The sequence below is a fragment of the Ceratotherium simum genome, chromosome 4 (genome assembly GCF_057802395.1).
Source record: "Ceratotherium simum simum isolate JZ-2026a chromosome 4, ASM5780239v1, whole genome shotgun sequence".
Classification (NCBI taxonomy): Eukaryota; Metazoa; Chordata; class Mammalia; order Perissodactyla; family Rhinocerotidae; genus Ceratotherium; species Ceratotherium simum.
The window spans coordinates 40985087-41007419 of NC_141903.1; the positions used below are offsets into that span (position 1 = coordinate 40985087).

The window sequence follows — 22333 nt, forward strand, 5'->3', positions numbered from 1 at the left end:
GAAGGCGAACACCTGGGGCTGAAGGCGACAACGAGAGAGGCTGCGCGGGGCGTGTGGCAGCCAGGCACGGTCCGAGGCCCAGAGAAGAGCCCAAGCCTCAGCCATCGCGCCCGACGACACACCTAGGCCCGCGGACAGGTGTGTGCCGGGGGAGTCAGGCGCACCGTATGGCACTCCCGGGGCAGGTACACCCTCCTCCGCCTACGAGCGACCTAATTACAAGGCGCTGGCCGCGCCCAGAGGCGGAGGCGGCCCATCCAACCACTCGGCGCCGACTCCTGCCCCCAAAGATGAGGGAATCCCACGCAATTCGAGCGCTGTTGCACCACGGAGGACCCATGGGGTCGCCATCCTCGTTTCCGCGACCTGGCGGCAGTCGCCGGGTGAACCCGACGCCTACCACCTTAGGGATAAAGTCTCCAGCAGCTAGGAGTCCCCTCCTTCCCGGACTGCGGCTGCGTCAGGCCCGCGCCCGCGCCGAGCGGGACGTAGCGCCCTGGGATCGGCCGGGTTCCCGGCTGAAGCACCGCGCTTGCTCTGACTCGGTCTTCCCTTCCCCCTCGACCCCTCCCTTCTGGAGGACCACGCCCTAAAAGCGAAGGTGCCTGTTACCAGCCGGCTACGTTGCGCCTGCGCCTTGGCCCCGAGTTCCCGCCCCGACTCGGGTCTGGCGGCCGAGCAGGGTTGGCTTCGCAGTTGCGCAGCCGGTGTCTCGGCCCTGCTGCCCTTCCGCACCCCGCCGCCTCCTGACGCCGGGCGTGACGTCACCACGCCGGCGGCCGCCATTACAGAGACCGAGCTCGCGGGCTAGAGCGATCGGAGGAGGGCAGCGGCCGGTGGCCGAGCACTACGGGGGGGAGCTAGCGGGTCAGCGCTAGCGCCGAGCAGCCGCCAGCCGCCACACAAGTACCCCGGGAAGCGGCAGCGGCGTGTGCGTGTGGCCCGTGTGCGGGCGGCGGCGCGGGAGTAGCGCGGAGCGTCGGCCGGTTCGGGTGGGTGGCATCATGGACGAGAAGGTGTTCACCAAGGAGCTGGACCAGTGGATCGAGCAGCTGAACGAGTGCAAGCAGCTGTCCGAGTCCCAGGTCAAGAGCCTATGCGAGAAGGTAAGCTGCACTCCGGCTGCGCGCACCGCCGCGGCCGAGGCCGCCGAGGAGGAGGCGGCGGCGGCGGCGGCGTCGGTGGGGAGGTGCAACATGGCGGAGGCGCCGGCCCGGGCCCCCCGAGCCGCCCAGACCGACGCCCGGCGCGGCTCCCGGGCGACCCGGCGCCCCCTGCCTCCCGCGCAGGGATTGGTTGTCGCCTCCTAAAATGGCGCCGCTCAGCCGGCTCCGGGGCTTCGGAGCCTCCGGGCCTTGGCGCCGGGCGAGGTGGCGGGGGAGCGGCGACCGTGCGTGTCGGGGTCGGGGAGGGTTTTGAAATCCGCGTAGATCGCTTGGGTTCTGCGGCCTGGGAATGGGACCTAGGACTCGCCTGTGAGGTGGGTAAGAGGCTTTCTGCTTGTACTCAGGCCTGATATTTGGGTCCAAAGCTGTCCAGAGGGTCCCCTCAAAGGCAGGCTTGTAGGCCAGATCCCAGGACCTGGCTAAAGGTCACACAACTTTAGGACTATCCTGGGTGGTTTGTGTTAAATTCACCGAGCAGTTTTTTCTAGAGACTTATTTAAAGCGTGTTTTTTAAGAATTTAAAAATGAATTTCTAACCTAATTTCTACGAAGGTCATGGTGGTAGTTACAGGGAAGGAGTATAATTTATTTTTCATAGTTGGAAGAAATGGAGAATTTGGTGAGTCATACTTAATAAGGAGCTTTGGGATTGGAAATCAAGTGTCAGTTTAATCTATGGTTTATATGCTGACTCAAATTGGGTAGTGTGAAACCCTTCTCTAAGGTTAATGTACTTGGCATTTTGCCATTTATTTTTTAAAATGAGCAATATAAACTAAGCAGTAAATTTTATATCTTGGCTCTTTGTTGGAAAAGTTAATTGTTTGTATTTTTCTGGCTTTAAGTAGTAGTAGTAGCAGTAATAATAGCTGTCGATTTACCGCTACTGTATTCCAGACATTGTGCTTAGTGTTTGAATAATTTATCTCACAGATGTTGAAAATAGAATGTTGTAATCCATTTAATAAATCCATTTTAAATTATCTAATTCTGTTTTGTTTTTCCCTAAGGGTTGTGGAAACAGCCTATTTAGCTGTTAGCTATGCTGTATTTTTGAAGTCTTATAACTCAGTTTTCTAAAGTATAGAAAATGCTATCTCCACTATGAATATTTTGACTTTCCTTTTCAAAATTAACTTTGCAGCATTTCGTTTTAGTACAGAATTGTGGAATATCAGCATTTCATATTAGTGAAGAGAGTTATTAGAGAGCAATTCTGCTGACTCGTTTGTGGTTTGATGTGAAAATTAGGTTCATGAGTTTGATGTATATGCTCCTAAAACAGGCTTTTTCAGCAACTGTGTTGTGATTAATTGCAACTTAAGTGAGTCAAATTCAGATTTATTTATCCCAAGCCTGAACAAAACTCTCCTATTAGTGGATGAGGTGACACATCATCTCCTGGAGCTGAATTTTAGGGGTAGCGTGTACTCTTTGTTGCTTCTTGACCCTTAATTCTCTTGCATCAAGTGAGGATGGTATTTGTTTTAAAGGTTTAGAAATAGGCTTTTAAAAATTATTTAATGTATATTGTTAGGTCTTAATTTCTAGGTACTATAAGTGGTGGTTTTAATGACTTTTAGAGTTTAGTACTTACTCTATATAAAGACTGAGTCAGCACTTGGCTAGATGACCAGTCATTTGTGTAGAAAACATTAGAAGAGAGGTAATGATGTAATTGGAAGACCACTGGACTTCAAGTTAGACCTGGACACTAATCCTCTTTCTGCCGTAGAGTGCATAATTGTGACTGACCTTCGGGCAACCACTTCACTTGCTCCACATTTTCCTGTCTGTAAAATAAAGAGTTAAAATGGATGTTCCAGGGTCCCTTCTAATTTTCTGAGATTATACAATTCCATTGTAAATTAGAACTTAGTGTATAAATATTGAACACCTATTGAATATCCAAGATTGCTTACTCTTAGGAATGAAAAGCAATGAAGAATAATCATACTTAGTCTCAAGGTGACTGAATCTAGTTGGCAATTGATAGTAGACGGACCACAGAAGTAGAGGGTTTGTATTGGAGACTAGAAGATAACTTTGGATGTTAAGCTGGGGTGGCTGAAGCTTTGATGCTTCTGGTGAATATTCACTGTTTCCCACATCTTTGTAAAACGAAGATGTAGTGCGATTAATTCATGCTTAGATCTCCATTGCTCGTCCAGTGTGTCCAGATTTTAGTTCTTAGAGCCAAAATGATGGAAATAATGTTTGAAGTTAGGTTTCCAAGAAATGGATCCTTTTGGGAGGCTATCACACAGCTTTCCTACTGTTTTTAACTTGTATTTCAACTTTTGGAACTATATTAACTTTCCAAACTAAACTAATTTGAAGGCAGCTTTTTAGGTATGTGGGATGTTAGGATGCATGAGTTGAAATGATCTTTTGTCCAAGTTTTTCTAATAAAACAAAAGTTGTCTTTTCCCTGTTAATATTTGTATGGCCAATAGCACATCTGGTGAAAGCTACATATTTTGAAAATCTCGAGGGAAAATTTTTTTTATTAGTATAATAGTTTTTTCTTTCTTTCTTTAAAGAAGAGATACTTGTTAGGGATAGCTATTTGGTGATAGTTGATAATTTCTTTGATTATAAGAAGGAATAATATAAAAGCTTCCTTCTATCCATCTGAAGATGCTTAATCTGAATGAAATATTTAAATTTAAATCGTAAAGGTGGGAGTATACCATAAGAGAGACTATTATTATGGTATCCCATCAACAGTTAACAGTGGTAGGTGTTCAAAATGCGGAGAATCCAAGTGTGTATAGACAAAGGTGAATATGGTTTTTATGTTATTAACTGTTTAGGCTTTTTTTCTCAAGATGTAATTAAGGTTTATATCAAAGCCAAGATTATTGTGTGTGCAGTATACCTTACCATTTTGGGGATCATAATTTCTTGATTGTTTAAAAATTTGTGGTGAGAGAATGAATGCAGTTTTGTCTCAGGCACAGTTCTATAGTCGGTAGCCTTACTACATCTATGTCGCTGGACTGGTATGTTTCCATCTACAGATTTAAAGAAGTAAATAGTATCAGCTTGGTATTGCGTTAACTACAGTAAACAATCTTTTATTATGTGACTTCAGCAGTGGCTTAATTTAGGTGTGTTTTTTTGGCTTTGTGCTTTCAGGTCTTACCAAACTTGTGGAGAATGTTGTTTGATAGCCAGATTTTTTTTCGAAGGAGTTCTTTACGTAGGTATGCTGCTGTTTTCCGTTGCTCTACAAGCACTATAAATAAAATGCGGTCATTACGGCTTCACTTAGTGTTAACATTTGTTAGATGAGTATGGAAAAAGCAAACCTCTTCTTTCTAATTGGATGAGCCGCAAAATATTTGACCAAGGTTAAATTCCTGTATGAAGTGGGTAATATATTTTTGTCAGTCTGTATGTCTGTTGGCTCATTTCCATAAAAGTAATTTGAATATCCAGAACAAACAGTTGGAGAGGAGGCATGATACAGAATATTATTTTCATCATACTTTCAAATACACAGTTCTCTTAACAAGTTTCTGAGACAGTTATTGTTCTCAGTTATAGATATAAATCAGAGACTCAGGCAGATAAAATGACTATGGGGCTAAATTGAGATTACCTAGGTTTATGGATTTTAATCCCAATGTTCTAGTCTTGCTTCAGAGCCCCCTCTTCTCTGTTCTGAGATAGTGTTAATATTGAAAGATGCAGGTGAATTGGGCCAAACTGAATTGTAGAATCAACAGTTCTGTAAAATGAAGTAAAATTTAAAAAAATAAACTATTTTTATTCTGATTGCTTGAAAGCTTCCTATTCATGTCACATACAGTTGTCTCACTTTGTCCTGGAGGAGGAAACAGTAATTATTCTTTGGTTTTGGATATGGCTAACTACGTTTGTCCCTCAGATAGTGAGATAAAAACCCCAGTTCATTTTCTTTGTATTCACAGATAGTGTAAATCATGATCCAGAGACTGAGCTCTGAAATATTCTAATAAAGCATAACTGGCATTTATATTGTTCATTACAGCTTGTAAAGTGCCTTTCTTTTTATCCTTATAGCTTCCACAGTTAAACCTGTTTGTGCCTATGTGTGTTTCATCATCTCTCAAGCATGAAGCAGTAATGCAGTTGGTTTTGGGTTGACTTAATGAGGAAACACGGAAAACGTGCACAGTCGTACTATTTAGACACACAAGTCCCCCAACTCTCCCTTTGTTTTCTCCATCAGAGCCAGGAGTTCTGTGTCTGCACATACTGGCAGTAGGGCTAAGGTGAAACTCATGCTGTAGAAAGAAAAATGGGCCTGGGAGGAGTGTATGGGAATATATTGGTACCACCCATCTAGTGTTCCCCTTTTTTATGGCAGCATATATTTCCCCTATCTCACTGTAAGTCAAGTTTGTCAGTTTCCTGTGAAATATTTTGTTTAGTTTGGAGGAGATAACCTAGGAAAACCGGGAGATTGCGTTTGGGTTGAGGTAATGGTGGGGAGAGGGTCTTTACTGAGGGTGCTGGGAAAAGTTATGTGTGGCAGATAAACCTTTTTTTTTAATCTTTCTGCTTTGACTCTCTTATTTCCACTTTTTTTCTTTACTCATTTCTTATTACCATTCTTGTCTTAAAAAACCCTCAACCTACATTCTTCTACACAAGTGAGATCTGAATTGGACTAGAACTAGGAAGGGGAAGATTTTGTTTAGCTTTTGCTGTTTTAAATAGCTTTTTTCCCCCATTTCTTCTGGAGCAAAAGTGGTAGAAGCTGATGTAGAGGTCTGGCTGCCAATAAATGGCTGAGGGGTGGGGTCTGAAAGAACTGTAAAGAACAATCCGGGATTTACTGCTTAATTTCTTCACAATGCAAAGTTGTTATTGCCTATTTATGTATTGGTATTGTGGTTTGAATGGATGAACAAAGCAGTGACAGAGACTTGTGTATCTGAGTCTGGGTATTTTCTAAACTGTACATGACCAGCTGGCCAGCCACTTGGGCACTCCCTGTCCCCACCTCTGCCTTAGTCATTTAGTTACTACTACAGATGGGAATTTTTACCCTTCTGTTGTTGAGGAGGCTGAAAGAAGGTTGAGAACCTTTGTTCTAGAGTGCCCCTGGGAGATAGAGTTTGTTTACCTAGCTAGAGTCATATGCAAAGTGTAGTTCACAAAGGTCAAAGTGTAGGTGATGGTATTAAGTATGGGGCACTGTACATTTGTTTTTGGAATTGATTCAACCAAAATTTATTAAGCCCCATTATATGCATTATAAGTTTTGACTATTTAGGTTTGTCTAAATAACATTATCATAGGGGTTTGTTAGTTTTTTGCTCTAATAGCAGAGTTTCAGATTAGTCAGGAGGTTGGCCTTGAACACTCTAGATATGAAAAGTTTTAGAAGGTTTATGCTAGTGGTAATCAAGTGAATTTTATTTCTCTGCCACCCATCGTCTGTAAACTAGCAGTAATGCCCACTATTTGTTTGTGTGGAGTGGTTCTGACTTTTAATAAAAAGGCTTAAGAAGTGCGTTAGGATTGAGTAGAATTTTAGTGATGGAAGGAACCTTAAAGACCATCTAGGCCAAGTCACCTTTTACAGATGGGAGAGGAAACCTCATCTCACCCGGAGACCCAGAGTGGTTGAATCTCGTTCATGATGGATTGTTGTGGTGAGATTTTTTTAAACAACTATGTATATAACAACATTTCTCAGTTTAGTAGATTAACAATTTTTTCCCTATGCAGGAATGATAGGAAATGTTTAATTCATGCACATGTGTGAGTTAATTGGTCAAGATCGAGGCCAGTCTCTTGCACGTGAGACATCCGGCTTTAAAGAAAATGTTCATTCATTTTGGTTAGAGCTGAAGGTTATTTGACAGAAACAGATGGAAAAACATCAAATTATGTATTTTCTTTTTTTTTAATTTTTATTTATTTATTTATTTATTTTTCCCCCCCAAAGCCCCAGTAGATAGCCGTATGTCATAGCTGCACAGCCTTCCAGCTGCTGTATGTGGGACGCGGCCCCAGCATGGCCGGAGAAGCAGTGCGTCGGTGCGCGCCTGGGATCCGAACCCGGGCCGCCAGCAGCGGAGCGCGCGCACCCAACCGCTAAGCCACGGGGCTGGCCCAAATTATGTATTTTCTTTTAATACAATTTTAGAATTATCCTTCATCCCTGACCTTTTTCTTTCGGTTAGACCGTAAAGTATAATCATTCAGATTTTAATCAAAGAAGACCAAAATGTTTTATAAAATATTAGAGGTTCTAATATCTGTTCAGTATGAAGAAAGGTTTGATAGTTGAAAATAATTAACTCAAGATTCATTTGCTTTCCGGGCTAGTAATTCCCCAGATACATATATAATATATGTCCTACCTTATGTATCACCAAAATAAAAATCTAGCCATATAGACTAATTTATCATGAACCTTAATTTTTTTGCAGTTATGAAAATCAAAGAAGCCTACCTTTTATCTTTCATAAAAGCAGTATGAATTTGATATCTCTTAGGATATTGAAAAAAATTATTCTAGTTTGCAAATTTAATTATTTTGCTTTTTTAGAAAGTCTTCAGATATCTTCAATTCTACTTAAAATGAAAAATAATATTCAAAAATTAATTATTGCATTTTTCAGCCTTCTCATGTCTTTTTGGCTATATTAGTAGAACGTACTCAACTATGGTTACAGTATGAAATGTTAAGTTTACTTGAACTAGAGTTCCAGTGAACATTAGAATTAATAATCAGCAGATTTTTAATAGAAAATATCTAAGAACATCAGCTCTCTATGAATAGATACTCAAAGAACATGTGTGGACAATTTGTATGAGAGAAGAAATAACTGATAGTAAAGAAGCAGAGAAGTTTGAACTTCAAAATGACAAGTGCCAGTTAAATCAGGAGATAACATTTTATATCTGAAATAGCTGAGAATGGGTACATTCTTCCACTTACTAGTGCATGACAAGTTGGGCATAATCCAGTTTAATAGTACATAGGAAACCCAAAAAGTGTTCATGCTATTGTGCTCTGTAATCCCACAATTGAAAATTTCCTGAAAAGATATAATTCAAATAAACAGTAATACATGTATAGATGTGTTCAAGAGAATACCATACAGCAGTTTAAAATGATTACTATAATGCTGTAGGAAATTGGGTTAGTGAATATGAAACATTAGGACACAAAATGAGACGTTGACTGATTGTAAACATGAGATCTGTATGTAGGTTAAAAACATACAGGGAAGGGAATACAAAGAAATGAGACTAGTTTTTGTGGGTGGTAGGATTAAGACAGTCATATTCTTACAGTTTTACCGCCGAAATAAACAATCTCAACATTTTAATGTTTTCCAATCTTTTTGTACAAAGAATTTTTACATAGTTGTAATCATTTTGTATTTTTAGGTGTTTGCTTGATTTAATAATAAAAATGCATAAGTGTGTTGCCTGACTTTTCCTACAGTACAAGTAGAAATGATATCGCTTTTGTGTGCCCTTAAGGAAATTAATACATAAGTGGTTGGTGACTCTGTTGGTTCCTGTTTTTTTCTCTTTTATTTGTCTTCCTCGAGCACTGTTGGCTTAGATGATGTATGAGGTGTAATTTAAGTCTGCTCTGTTTGTAATTTCATGTTATTATGGTGGTTAGGGATGGCCCATATGAAACAAATCTATAGATAATTCACCTTACAACTGATTGTTTTTTAGTACGTTGAAAAATAAAATTGTGAGATTTCTGAATTAGAACTCAGAATGCTATGAGGACATTGGCTTTCTTTCAAGTGAATCTCCAAATTGTTTGGATTTTAGGATTGTATAAAATTTCAACTTTCAACTTGTGATAAGCTCTTATTAATGGAGTAGCGTATTTCAGTTTTAGCCTTGTACTAGGAAGTTTTATATAAAATCTCTTTTACTTGAATTCATTCATTTCAGTCTATACTGTTTGAATTTCATTAGGGTTCTAATAAATAAAAAATCAGTATGGTGCTGATTACACAGTTTTTAAAAACTTGATCTTAATTTATTTTCAAATGTTAAATATATTAGCTGAGACATTTGAACTCCTGGAAAAATGTTTCAGGGGAAGAAAAAAGTTTAAAGTGTGTGTGTTTTGCTTTTGTGCGTAATTCAGGTAACATGAGGCTTTAAATTATAGGAGTTAGAATACCAGAGAGGAAAAGGGAGTTATTAAAAATTTAAAAATCTCTAATGTCAATTAAATTACTTCAAAAGTCTGGTTCTACCGTTTACTTTGAGTATTAAATTAGAGAGTTGAAGTTGTATAGCCACTTTTGAGACTGGTAGTTGAAGGCCTTGAGGCTCTTGGGTGACCTATTAGGTGACCCATAGAGGGGTTCTCTTAGGTGCTTCTGGGACTTTGAAGGCCTGACTCCTTGTGATAGTACAGCTTCTCTCAGACCTCTCTTTTTCTGTGATTAGTTTTCCTGATTGTAAAAGAATCGTTAAGAAGGACATCTGCAGCCTTGATTGTTCTGGTGTTCTAGAGTAGCGTATTTTGGTTATAGTGATCACCTGAGAGCTAGTAAGTTGAGACAAAAAACAAAAAATATGTTCAAAATTGGTCCTTTGTAAGCTTGAATTTTTGTTGTTAAAATGTACTTAATAATTGGCTTGATTGCGTCTGATACATACTACTGTTTTCTCCAGGATTTAATTACAGTTGTTCTGGTCTGAAATTTGGCAGGAAGGAAAGAAAGAGCTTTGACTTACCCAGGTTTCAAAGTTAAAAATGTTCACTTTATATATACAGTGTCTTTTCCCTTTTGGAGGACAGTTTGGTAGTATCAACATAAAAAAATGCAAACTACTAGATATACTAATAGGTCCACTTCATAGTATCTTCTTTCAGGAAATGTGCCTGCATATATATACAAGGGAACAAATACTAGGGTATATATTGTGGTATTTTTACCCCCCTTCCCCCAAAGTATTGTCATCCCTCAAGGAATATGCTACATCCACTATGAGAAATTAACCAGGTCTGTATGTAGGTATTATGAACTCTGGGATACATTGTTAGCGAAAAAAGCAGGCTGCTGAACAATATTGTTTCTCCTTTAAAAATGCAAAGGAAAACTATTATGTTTTTGTGGGCATACAATATATCTATAAAATTTGTAAACAAGGTTTTGAAAGGTTGTGCCTCAGAATGCTGTTGGTGGTTACTTTGCCCAAGGGGAGAGAGATTGTGGAGTGGTCAAAGGGGACATTTAGTTTTATCTGCTGTTTACATTTTTTTACAAAAATGTATTACTATAACTTGTATAGTTTTAAAGATAAAATTAAAGATAGATACTGTGTTTATCATTGTGATTTGTCTAATTTGAAATAAAGGGAACAAATAGCATTTAGGCTTAATTTTCCTTTCATGATTTTAATAGAGATTTTGTGCAGATTGTAATAAGGAACTTTAGGCAGTCATGAATGGCAACTTTTTATCATTCATATAGAGAATAGCCTTACAGGTAAGCAGATGTCAAAAGATGTATTTTGAAATTTAACTTCTGATAGAATTAGATATGATAATAACATCATGGCAAGATTTACATGATATGTTACCATCTGTTTTCTTATGTCATTGTCCTTTTAAAGCTTCCAAATAACTTTTGCAAATTTCTTTGAAGTAGGACTTATATTTCATTTACAACTATTTTCATTAGTATGTACTAGGTGCTAAAAAGACTAGACATGCTGTTAATGCCAAACAGACTTAGTAATGGAATATGCTTAGTGAACTTCTGCTTTTTAGTAACAATAAATCAGAGGCGGTTGGAATTACCCTAGAGAGATGGGTTATATATCTTTCTTAAGAAATTACTCTTTGAGACGGTGGAAATTTTTTCTTAACTTAAAAATCTTAGATCAAATTAATAATTAATTTAGGGATGTCAGTGATTGTTGAGTTTCCTGAAATAGGCTACACAAATGTTGGCTGACGTGAAAATAGTGGTTCTTAAACTTGGCTGCATGTAAGAAAGCACCATTGTGGCATGGGGAGGGGAAACTTGAAAAAAATTATTGATGCTTGGATCCCACCCCCAAAGATTCTAACTTAATTGGGAGAGGAGTACCCTAGGCATCTGGATTTTTTTTTTAAGGGCTTCCCAAGTGATTTTTAATGTGCAGCTAAGGTTGCATTCCCCTGCCTTAAAACTAATCCTTGTCATCCTTGATTGTCACTCAAAATGTAATGAGCAGTGGCTCATTAGCAACAATTCTTTATGGTAATTTCACCCCAGTGTTGCAGTATGTTGCCGTCTCTTGACCCAGCCTCCCACTAGAACACCATTCTGGTCGCACATAGAAGATACTCTATAAAGTTGATTGAATATATGAAGTAAATGCCTTTAACCCATTTTCAGAACTAATTTCTTTTACCTTGGTGTCACTGAAATCTGGCTCTCCCTGAGGAAGTCATGTACCTTCTCTAATAGTCCTCCCAGATGGATGGATGCTGCCTCCCTTTACTCAAGGATAAAATTCCATGTGTTTTTCAGGCTTCTACCCTTTACCTAGATATCTAGGCATCTTTCCTTACTGCTATTACCTATTATTTCTTTGTTCTCTAGAGAACTTGGTACCAATTTCCAGGCCTGTACTTCTGCTGTTGTTCTGGGAGATATCCATGGCTTTCCCTGAAGATGACTTATCCAGTATTTCAGTTTAAGTTCTTGACTCACTCAACAAATATATATTAAGTGCCTCTGTGTCTCAAGCATTATTCTAGCAAGGTGCTGTGTGTGCAATGCTAAATAAAATGAATCTGATGAACATTTTTTTAATTTATTTTTCCCCCCAAAGCCCCAGCAGATAGTTATATGTCATAGTTTCACATCCTTCTAGTTGCTGTATGTGGGACTCGGCCTCAGCATGGCTGGAGAAGTGGTGTGTCGGTGCGCGCCCGGGATCTGAACCCCGGCCGCCAGCAGCGGAACGCACGCACTTAACCGCTAAGCCACAGGGCTGGCCCCATGATGAACATTTTTTAAACTGTCACTTTGTTGCGTGAAAAATAGATTGGAGGCAGGAAGAGTGGAAATGGAGTTAATCCAGGTGAAATGATCGTGGCATACAAGGGTAGTGGCAAAAAAGATAGAAGCAGATGTATTTGAGATATGTTTTAGAAGGAGACTAGGCAAGAATTGTTGGTGGATTGGTCACTGAATACTAGTAGCCTTTAAGCTCTACTCCATCTCAGAAATCCACATCCATAGCCCTACCTCTGAAATTCTAAATTCATTGATCATATTTTCTGCCAGTGGATCTTTGTTCTACTACTACTTTGATTCGACTTGTTCTTCAGTTCATATCCATATCCTTTTCTCTCCCTACATTTCTCGCTTGGGGTGACCAGCTGTCATGGTTTGTCTGGGCACAGCTGGGGCCTTTCCTGGGATGTGAGACTTTCAGTGCTAAAATCATAGTAGTTGGTCTAAGTAGTACTTCCACCCCAGTCTACCCTCTTCTCTAGTCTTGCGTGCTATGCTTCAGCCATGTTAACCTTTTCCTCTTAACTTCTGGGACTTTATAGACATGATTGTATCTGCCTATATTGGATCTCCTCCCATTTCCCATCCCACCCCATTCTTTGGACCTCAAGCAGTTTTCTAGCTATTCTAGTGTTTGTGATCCCGGAACACTGCTGCTTACTCTAGCATGTCTTAGCAGTTGGCCCTTTCTTTAGTAAACAGTCATTTTATTTTCTGCTTCTCCTGCTCCATTGTGCTTTTATGAGCTGTCGTCTTTGTTGTGATATCTTATTTAAAGTGATCTCAACCAGTTACTCTCTCCCTTTCTTTTATGGCACTTAACACAGTCTGTACGTGGTTACTTGTAAATCCACGCCCCCCCCCCCGCCCTGCACCCCCCGCCGTGGGAATTACCTATCCTGTTCACTATACCTCCAGTGGCTAACACAGCACCTGGCACGTAGTATCACTCAGATAGTTGAGCAAATGAATGATTATCTCCCAGTGCACTTTACAGTATCTGGCATATAGTAAATGATCAATAAACTTGTGTTGAATGAACGATAGGGTTTCTACTGAATGAAATGTTATGTTATGCTTAAAAGTGTTAGAATTTGTGATTACATGGGGGAATGTATATGCTGCCAAAGAATTTTCTAAAAGCAGCATAAAAACCATGTATATTGAATAGCCACAACTGTAAAACAAGAAGTTTTCATTTTAGTATAGAGTGTAAAAAATACAGACGAAATTTTAATGTTTTCCAGAAATTAAAAGTCAAGCAAGACTAAGAAAGCTTTCCTCATAGCCTGGAATCCTGGAGTGCCAGCAGTATAGTTAGAACTCTGAAGCTAAGAAACTAGATACCTGAATGTCTTGCTCCATTTTCATTGATCTTATATGGCTGCTAATAACAATCTCTTTAGCATTTAGTTATTAGATGGCAACTGATAGGCCTAAAATCTCCTGATACTGAAGAGAGAAATGGGGCTATGCATCTTTTTTTTTTTTTTTTAATTTATTTATTTTTCCCCCAAAGCCCCAGTAGATAGTTGTATGTCATAGCTGCACATCCTTCTAGTTGCTGTATGTGGGACGCGGCCTCAGCATGGCTGGAGAAGCGGTGCGTCAGTGTGCACCCGGGATCTGAACCCAGGCCGCCAGTGTGGAGCACATGCACTTAACCGCTAAGCCACGGGACCGACCCGGGGCTATGCATCTTGATACACATTTTTTTCTAGGTTTCAGGGGCAAGATAGCCAATAGATAGAATCCAGCCATATCTTGCTCTCTTGTTTTAGTGGGATCATAATTACCTGCAATTTCATCTTACACTGAGTCTGCCCCTTAGGCTATGTTAAATGTGAGTAAACATATCTTTGTTAATGTTGTTTAATGCCAAATGTATTGGTTTTTCTCCATCTCTAGGCTAAAGAAATCCTGACAAAGGAATCCAATGTGCAAGAGGTTCGATGTCCAGTCACTGTCTGTGGAGATGTACATGGGCAATTTCATGATCTCATGGAACTGTTTAGAATTGGTGGCAAATCACCAGATACAAATTACTTGTTTATGGGAGATTATGTTGACAGAGGATATTATTCAGTTGAAACAGTTACTCTGCTTGTAGCTCTTAAGGTAAGTTTTATGTTTGGGTGTTTTGAACTGGGTAAGACAGACCTCTTGAATGTTCTTTCTTTCCAGTGATTTTTTATTTTCTCCATCTGAATGTTAGGTTTTAGAATAAAACTCCGCGTTTAGGAATGCAAGTATTCAGGTTTGGAACTTATAAATCATAGGTCTGTCTTCATTCTGAGTAAAGGGATTGTGCAGAATAAAAACAAAAAGGTTATTTTCTAAGGAAGGAGAATGCTTCAGTCAGATTATTTGAAAAATGTTAGAGGGCTGGTCAAATAGAAATTTTAGTTTGATAAATTGGGGTGTGGAGAGGTAATGTAATTACCTTTCTGGATATTTTTGAAGTGTTATAAAGGAATAAAACATATAAAATATCAGAATATTTATATCCTTTGACACAGTAATCCTATAATTAATTTACTGAGGAGAAAGTCAAGAGGAAAAGGCCTTTATGTGAAAACATGAATTGTAGCATTATCTTTAATATCAGAAAAAGAATTGATCTAAATATCGAATAGTAAGTGAATATCTAAATTATGATTTATCTTGATGGAATAGTTTGCAGCCATTAAACATTACATGATAATGTAAAACAATAGAAATGATGAAGAAAGCAAGTTGCTTTACACCAGACAGCTTTGGGAAATGTACGAAGATCTAAAGGTGAAACACAAAATGGTAAATAGCTTTTAGGATGGCAGGCTTCTGCCTTTCCCTTAAAAGAAATTGTTTGACTTTACCTTTTGGGGAGAAGATTTTATTAAAGAATATGTAGAAAGATAAAATGGCTGCCAGAGACTTCTAATATTGGAGAAGCAGTGAGATATGGTTTTGACAAGAGCTGAATTTTAGGCAATTAATATGATGGGTGTGTTCATGAAGCTACTGGTCTGAATCATGTCAAGTGCTACAAAATATTTTTGGAAGTCATTATGTTCTGCATCTATAAAATGCAAGAGTTGGATTAAATGATGGAAAGTTTCTCCTGTGACTCTAAATACTATGAAAGCAGCCTTGAAAGCTAACCTGTACTTAAAGCCCAGGAAGAATCCCAGTGCTCAGAGGAAGAATGAATATGCTACCTTTAAGAATTCATGTTCCAAGGTGTTATGTGCTGAATTGTGCCTCCCTTCCCCCACCCCCATTCATATGTTGAAGTCCTCATCCCCAGTACCTCAGAATGTGACCCTATTTGGAGATGGGGCCTTTAAAGAGGTAATTAAGGGCCGGCCCCGTGGCTTAGCCGCTAAGTGCGCGCGCTCCGCTGCTGGCAACCTGGGTTTGGATCCCGGGCGCGCGCCGACGCGCCGCTTCTATGGCCATGCTGAGGCCACGTCCCACGAACAGCGACTGGAAGGATGTGCAGCTATGGCATACAACTATCTATTGGGGCTTTGGGGGAAAAAATAAATAAATAAAATTATGAAAAAAATAATTAAGGTAAAATGAGGTCATATGGGTGACCCCAATCCAGTATGACAGGTGTCCTTATAAGAGATGAGGACACAGATGAAGAAGGAAGATGATGAGAGAACTTCATGGAGAAGATGGCCATTTACTAGCTAAGGAGAGAGAACTTCAGAAGAAGTCAACCCTACTGACACCTTGATCTTGGACTTCTAGCCTCTAGAACTGAGAGGAAATGAATTTCTGTTGTTTAAGCCCCTCAGTCTGTGGTACTTTGTTATGGCAGCCCTAGCAGACTAGTACGGTCAGGGGGAGGAAACCTCAGCAAATAGTACTGAAACAGTTGGATATCTACCTGCAAAAAAATGAAATTAGATACCTCGTACCATACAAATGGATCAAAATTGATCATAGAACTAAATGTAAGAGCTAAAGCTATGAAACTTCTAGAATAAAACATAGGAGAAAATCTTTGTAACCTTGAGTTAGGCAAAGATTTCTCAGATATGATACCACAGGCACGATCCATTAAAAAATTGACAAGTCGGACTTCATCAAAATTAGGGTTTTTTGTTCTTCAAAAGATATCACTAAGAAAAAAGTATTTGTATTCATATATTTTCTGAAACCTGTTATAACTCAGTAAGATGACAAATAATTTTAAAAGAGACAAAATATTTGATTAGATATTTCACCCAAGAAGATATATGAATGGGCAATGAGCACGTGAAAAGATGCTCAAGAATCACTGATCATCAGGGAAATGCAAATTAGTCACAGTCACACCCATTAGAATGTCCGTCAATAAGGCTGATAATACGAAGTGTTAGTGAGTTCGTGGAGAGACTAGAACCCTCATACATTGTTGATGGGGATGTAAAATGGTCCAGCCACTTTGAAAAAGTTTGGCAGTTTCTCAAAAAGTTAAACCTATTCCTACCATATGACTGGTTATACTTTACTAGGAATCTACCCAAGAGAAATGAAAACATATGTCCGTATAAAAACTGAAAACATATGTCCATATAAAAACTTAAATGCAGGGGCTGGCCCAGTGGCGTAGTGGTTAAGTTATCGTGCTCTGCTTTGGTGGCCCAGGGTTCATGGGTTCGGATCCTGGGTGTGGACCTATGCACCGCCTATTGGGCCATGCTGTGGCAGGCATCCCACATATGAAGTAGAAGAAGATGGGCACGGATGTTAGCCCAGGGCCAATCTTCCTCAGCAAAACAGGATTGGCAACAGATGTTAGCTTAGGGCTAATCTTCCTCCCCACAAAAAAATTTACATGCAAATGATATAGCAACATTATTAGTTCAAAAACTGCAAACAATCCAAATGTTCATCCTGCTGGTGAGTAAAGAAACAAAATGTGGTATAGCCTTACAATGGAATACTGTGCAGCAATAAAAAGGAAGAAACCACTGATCTATACACAGATGAACCTCAAAACTGTTCTGCTAAGTGAAAGAAGCCAGACGCAAAAGACTATGTATTGTATGATTCCGTTTATATGAAATTTCTAGAAAAAGTAAATCTCAAGAGACAGAAAGTAAATCAGTGGTTGCTGGGAGTGGGAGTTGGGAGTGACTACAGATAGGCATGAGGGGTCTTTTTTAGGGTAATGGAAAGATTCTAAAACTGGATTGCGATGGTGGTTGCATAACTGTATAAATCTACCCAAAATCATTGAAATCTAAAAAAAAATTCATGGATGGAGTTTTACAGTCAATGATTATGCTTGTAAAGTTGGTGGTAGCAAGAGTGATTTTAGTTGAGATGGGGTTGGCAAATACCCCATGGACAAATGTTTGTAGATGTATGGTTTCAGTTCAGTGTGATTTGGGGGTGTGGGATGTTTTTTCCAACAAAATTGGAACTGTGGATTTCCCTGTAAAATGTTTGCTGAATTGTCATTTGGTTTTTGAAGGAGCCAGCTGTTCATGTTGTTTTCTGTTTTGTTTTAGGTTCGCTACCGTGAACGCATCACCATTCTTCGAGGAAATCATGAGAGCAGACAGATTACACAAGTGTATGGTTTCTATGACGAGTGTTTAAGGAAATATGGAAATGCAAATGTTTGGAAATATTTTACAGATCTTTTTGACTATCTTCCTCTCACTGCCTTAGTGGATGGGCAGGTATGTGGGTCTTCTTAAAACTTATATTGCTGATTATTTTCAAGAATCTGCTTTCTTAACATTTAGGTGCCAGTAACTTATTTTTCCACCCTCACATCCCGTTTGGGCCTTTTTGTAGTACCTTGTTTGTATCAGGCACTGAATTAACTGTATGTTGGGACCACATAAATGAAGATGTAGCCCATCTATTCTCTCAGGCTGTTTCTGGACAAGTCTGAGAGATGTAATTAGTTATTTACTGGTCCAAGTAGAGGGAGTGCACAGAAGAAATTGCAAGAAAATTCTATGAGAAGGAAGATAATAGTCTGTGGTGAGGGTTAAGATCAGAGAAACGTTTTCTTGGAGGAACTGACTGAAGTGGAGTTTGGGTGCAGTAGTGATGGTTTATCAGGAAGAAAGGGAGCATGTATTCAGTAGTTTAGAGTAGGCTGGAAGAAAGATAGACCTTGCAGAAATAAGACTGGTTCTGACAGAACACAAAAACACCAGTGGGGCCAAGTGATATGGGCTACTGCCTGCAGCTTCTTCCAGAATGTTTAAAGTTTCTTTTAGGTGAAGTTAACATTATAAACCACACTTTGCAGATCTTCTGTCTACATGGTGGCCTCTCACCATCCATAGATACACTGGATCACATCCGAGCACTTGATCGCCTACAAGAAGTTCCCCATGAGGTACTGACTTTTATTTGATAATAAAATCTTTTCAGGAAACATTTTAGAGAGAGGAAAAATTTAATTGTAACTTAGTTCATTATATGTATTCTTGCATTTAATTCTCAAAAATGACCCCATGTTGTGTGAGCACTCTTGTTGACCCTATTTTTCAGAAGAAGCCACCATTGAGAAACCTGCCAGGATCACATCACCAGGACTGGGCTTAGGACCTAGGTGGTGGTTGTCTTCAGAGCCTCTGCCTTAATTACTAGACTGTACTATCTAACATGAAATTTGCATACTATAGGCAGATTAGTTAGAGCTTGTTGCTGTTGGGGCTCATTAATGTAGGCTGTACCTCTTACAGACATCTGGAAATAGTTTCCTATTTATTTGACACAGATAATTGACTTCAACTACAAAACATTTTACTATTTTTAGCAAACACCACTTAAAAAGTGTGACTGAATAGGGTACTGCTTCTAGTGAATTACTAAAATTATGTATTAGTTATTTTTACAAGAGGCAGTTCAAAACTTAACTTGCTTTTTAGGGTCCAATGTGTGACTTGCTGTGGTCAGATCCAGATGACCGTGGTGGATGGGGTATATCTCCTCGGGGAGCTGGTTACACCTTTGGGCAAGATATTTCCGAGACATTTAATCATGCCAATGGCCTCACGTTGGTGTCTAGAGCTCACCAGCTGGTGATGGAGGTATGTTCTGTTCTTTGAAACCTGGTTTGCTTTTTAAGTAAGCTTAATGAAGGAAGATATTAGGGAGTTTTAAATTAAATGATATTAATGAGAACATTCCATATATTCCTGCTGATGAGTTTGCCAGTATAGCCTGAGCATTTTCAGTAGGTGCACACTAGAATTAAAATCTCAAGCTTTTGATCACAATGAAATGCATCATTAACATGTTTTCAGAGAATTCTTAATGACTGGATGGTGTTTGGGATTTAAGGGTAGGAAAGTAAGATGCAGGGAAGAGGGAAATGTAACGTTTTATGATCCCAATTTTGTTTATTTCATATATTTAATATGTGTGTGTGTGTGTGGAGGAGAGGTTGGAAAGAAACACACCAAAATGTTTAAGTAGTCCTTTGGATGGTAGGATTACAGGTGATTTGAAAGAAGAAGCTAAAGGGGAAATGGGGTAAATACTTAGTATAGAATATTGATTAGCATACTTATAAAATTAGAGTCCTCTTTATTTTATTTTATTTTATTTATGTTTTTTTGTGTGTGTGAGGAAGATCAGCCCTGAGCTAACATCCATGCCAATCCTAGTCTTTTTGCTGAGGAAGACTGACCCTGGGCTAATATCCATGCCGATCTTCCTCCACTTTATGTGGGACGCTGCCACAGCATGGCCTGACAAGGGGTGCATCTGTGCACGCCCTGGGTCTGAACCCAGGCTGCGAGCCCTGGAGCATGCGCACTTAACTGCTATGCCACGAGGCCGGCCTCTAGAGTCCTCTTTAGATTAATACTACTGCAACTCTGTGATTATCATCAATAAAGTCTGACTTTGCTAAAGATATAGGGAAAGAAATTTGTGCACAGTACTTAAAAAGTAACTCATGCATTCAGATGGACTTTGAGAGAATGAGGCTGGAGATCCTAGAGGCATCTCTCCTTTGTACTTGGGCAGTGACCAACTTGGGGACCTTGACCTATGACTGAGGAGAGAATTAATAAGGTTCTGGTCTCCTAGGAGTATGTATCCGCCTCTACAGGGAATGGCCATATGCTCATTCTTGGATCATGTTTAGGGCCACTGCAGTAATAGAGGCTGATGATATACTGCTATTTACAGAAGGCCAGATACATAAGAAGCAGTTTATTCTGTGGTGATTGGTGCTATTTTTTAGGGCTTTTCTTTTTATAATACACTAGTTTTGTAATTTGGGGAAAAAAATAAATATGTGTATATTTTTAAAGTTGTGCAGAGTACAAAAAATAATTAAATCATCCAGAAACAAAGCATTAGTATTTTTTAAGCCTTTTGAGGGGAAGGGGAGATCTTTTTTTCTTTCTTGAGGGGAGTCACATTTAGTTGTGTAAATAAGGAAGTAAAATAGATCTTTATCTCCTTTCTTTTTCGTGTAGGGATATAACTGGTGCCATGACCGAAATGTAGTAACCATTTTCAGTGCTCCAAACTATTGTTATCGCTGTGGTAACCAAGCCGCAATCATGGAACTTGATGATACTCTAAAATATTCTTTGTAAGTATTTACGCCTGACTAGTTGGTTGATATTACTTGAATATATACTTTTAATGGGAGGTTTAAGAGTTCAAGAACTCATGCTAAATCCAGATTCCATTTTGATTTTTAAGTTTCCTTTGAAACAGACCTATAATGTTGAAACACGTCAACAGAAACTTGTCTTATATAGACCCTACTATGAATTGTTAGGGTTTTATTTTTAAACTCATGCTTTTATTGTGGAGTTTATAAAATAATATATCCTGAAGATGAGATTACAGATATAGTACATTAGGCTCTTTAAATTTTTTTAATTTATTCAGTAGAACCCTTCTTTCAAATGATCTTAGAAGGAATCCCAATACATAAAAGCTTATCCTCTCTGGCAGAAGTTGCCTTGGCTTGAGGAGGCGTGCATTTAGAAGACCCTTATTAAATGCATAACCAGGCTACGATTAGAGTTTGTTACATTAAGGCAAGCTGAAATTTGATAGGAAAAAAATGTGTCAAGTTTGAAAGACTAATGTTCTTGATTTTGATTGTCAGTACATTGATGTCTTGCAGTATAAACAACAAATATGTCTTGTTTTTCAGCTTGCAGTTCGACCCAGCACCTCGCAGAGGCGAGCCACATGTTACTCGTCGTACCCCAGACTACTTCCTGTAATGAAATTTTAAACTTGTACAGTATTGCCATGAACCATATATTGACCTAATGGAAATGGGAAGAGCAACAGTAACTCCAAAATGTCAGAGAATAGTTAACATTCAAAAAACTTGTTTTCACACGGACCAAAAGATGTGCCATATAAAAAATACAAAGCCTCTTGTCATCAACAGCCGTGACCACTTTAGAATGAACCAGTTCATTGCATGCTGAAGCGACATTGTTGGTCAAGAAACCAGTTTCTGGCATAGCGCTATTTGTAGTTACTTTTGCTTTCTCTGAGAGACTGCAGATAATAAGATGTAAACATTAACACCTCGTGAATACAATTTAACTTCCATTTAGCTATAGCTTTACTCAGCATGACTGTAGATAAGGATAGCAACAAACAATCATTGGAGCTTAATGAACATTTTTAAAAATAAGTACCAAGGCCTCCCCTCTACTTGTGAATTTTGAAATCGTTTTGTTTATTTTCAGGGATACCATTTAATTTAATTGTATGATTTGTCTGCACTCAGTTTATTTCCCTTCTCAATCTCAGCCTCATGTTGTTCTTTGTCATTGTCGGAACCTGGTGAGTTGGTTTGAACAGAAGTGTTTTTTTTTTCCCTCCTGTAAGACGATGTTACTGCACAAGAGCACTGCAGTGTTTTTCATAATAAACTTGTGAACTAAGAACTGAGAAAGTCAAATTTTGATTGTATCAATGGGCAAAACTGGTGCTGTTTATTTAAAAGATACATCAATTGATAAATTTTAGAATGTGTAGAATTCTAGATAGAGAAAAATAAAAATCAAGGCCACTACATAATCTCTCTGGTAACTCCTTGCCATTTTTCAGGTGAATTTCAGGACTTATTTGTAGTCCAGAAGGTACAATTTGTGAGATTGTCAGCGTGCTCTTCTTGGGTTCTTCCTGCATATTAACTTGTCTGCAAGAAAGGAAATC

At 39.2% G+C, this 22333-nt stretch overlaps 1 protein-coding gene across 1 annotated transcript; it reads left to right on the forward strand.

Moving 5' to 3' along the window:
- Positions 1–780: 780 nt before the first annotated feature.
- On the forward strand, positions 781–22062 carry PPP2CA (protein phosphatase 2 catalytic subunit alpha). The gene is made up of 7 exons (XM_004420194.3): positions 781–1106; positions 14084–14293; positions 17668–17841; positions 18426–18515; positions 19051–19212; positions 20614–20732; positions 21309–22062. Exons 1-7 carry the CDS (start codon positions 1005–1007, stop codon positions 21379–21381), a joined length of 930 nt encoding a protein of 309 aa, XP_004420251.1. The 5' UTR covers positions 781–1004; the 3' UTR covers positions 21382–22062.
- Positions 22063–22333: the final 271 nt, after the last annotated feature.

Excerpts from the sequence above, each read along its gene's own strand:
- PPP2CA (XM_004420194.3), top strand. The coding sequence starts at position 1,005 with ATGGACGAGAAGGTGTTCACCAAGGAGCTGGACCAGTGGATCGAGCAG. Across the intron at positions 14,294-17,667 it reads CTCTGCTTGTAGCTCTTAAG|GTTCGCTACCGTGAACGCAT; the intron begins GTAAGTTTTATG and ends GTTTTGTTTTAG. Across the intron at positions 20,733-21,308 it reads GATACTCTAAAATATTCTTT|CTTGCAGTTCGACCCAGCAC; the intron begins GTAAGTATTTAC and ends CTTGTTTTTCAG.